Source organism: Micropterus dolomieu, linkage group LG01 (genome assembly GCF_021292245.1).
Source record: "Micropterus dolomieu isolate WLL.071019.BEF.003 ecotype Adirondacks linkage group LG01, ASM2129224v1, whole genome shotgun sequence".
NCBI lineage: Eukaryota > Metazoa > Chordata > Actinopteri > Centrarchiformes > Centrarchidae > Micropterus > Micropterus dolomieu.
Window position 1 is genome coordinate 51,136,201 of NC_060150.1, and position 1,382 is coordinate 51,137,582.

Consider the following 1,382-nt stretch of genomic DNA (forward strand, 5'->3'; position numbering starts at 1 on the left):
GATGAAATATATATTCTCATCCACATTTGGTGCCACGTCAACGATCATGCAGCAGAACTGAAGGATGTCAGTAATGAGAAAGTTGATGACGTAGATGGGAGCAACATGATCTCTTCTCACCTGCAGGAAAACATTGGTAAAAGTCAACAAGCAGTTGGAAACATGTTGTGAAGTCCACCTCCTCCCAAATCTGTCATCTTGCTCTGCCCAGCAGCTGCAGTCAGAGTCATTTCTGACTTTTTCATCCAACAGAAATCTCAGATATGACCCACTGGCCAATCAGTGCAGGAACAAGACTAAGGGCCAGATTTCCTGCAGCTTCTGCAGCAGTTTTTCAGCCACAGATATGAAGAGTTCTGGCTCAAACACATGAGCTGGATTTATCAGACAGACGCACCAGACTGGAGTCGCAGTTTGAGGCTCATGTTTGTGTTTGCAAGGTGAGCCTCTCTCCTCCTTGAATCAGCATTTCAGGGAGGATCGCACAAATAAGAACTGGAGGCAAAGAACTTGATAGAGTCATTAAGCTCAACAGTTTAAGAGAAGGCTGGAATGGAGCCACACATGGAAACTGCATGTGTTTAGGGTCAAATCAGCTTCATGGACATTTGAATTCTGGAGTCAATTATACCTGTCAGGTTATAGATCATTCCAAGCCTTTGTCCCAGCCCCCTGACACCTAGCCCCCAAACCAGATCCAGATCCTTTACAGACAGACAGACTGTAGGACAGACACACCACACAGACAGAAATAAATAACTCTCAGTCAGAATGTACATACCATAGAATAAAGAGCATAGATGGCCACCAGGGTCAGAGGAAGGCCGACAGCAATGATTATGTGTATCACCACATGTGTGATGAGATCAAGTTTTTTGAAATACTCATAGAACTCGTTGTAATCCGGGTAGTCGGGGGTGGTGCTGCTGAAATTCTGGTAGTTGGAGGTGATGCTGCTGAAATTCTGGTAGTTGGAGGTGGTGCTGATGTTTTTCTGGTAGTTGGAGGTGGTGCTGCTGTTTTTCTGGTAGTTGGAGGTGGTGTTGCTGTTTTTCTGGTAGTTGGAGGTGGTGTTGCTGTAATCGTAGGTTTGGTCCTGTGAGCTGCTGTTAATGTAGAGACCTTCCATTCTTCAGAGTGAAACCTGTTGTTTGAGAGATCAGGTTATTACACTGACTGTAACCTGTCTTCGGTTCAGAACTCTCTCCTCCTGAGACTTTTCTTCAACAATCAGAAAACACAAAACTCTTCTGCATCTCAGCTGAAAAACGTCTCTATAAATACCTCTGAGAGGATTAATGTTGGCTCAGAACAATACACAGAATAATAGTAATATTAAGAAGAAGAAGAATGTGTAAGCATGTTCTAGATATCTGGACTCC

The 1,382-nt window shown here is 43.9% G+C and overlaps 1 protein-coding gene across 1 annotated transcript in view; it reads right to left on the minus strand.

The window, feature by feature from the left end:
- Positions 1-1,136, minus strand: part of LOC123986218 (mas-related G-protein coupled receptor member A6-like) — a 1,971-nt gene extending 835 nt beyond the window's left edge. The window contains exon 1 of the mRNA XM_046074391.1: positions 782-1,136. Within this exon, the coding sequence (XP_045930347.1) occupies positions 782-1,129 (348 nt within the window). The 5' untranslated portion in view covers positions 1,130-1,136. The remainder of the gene's footprint in view (positions 1-781) is intronic.
- Between the last annotated feature and the right edge of the window lie 246 nt (positions 1,137-1,382).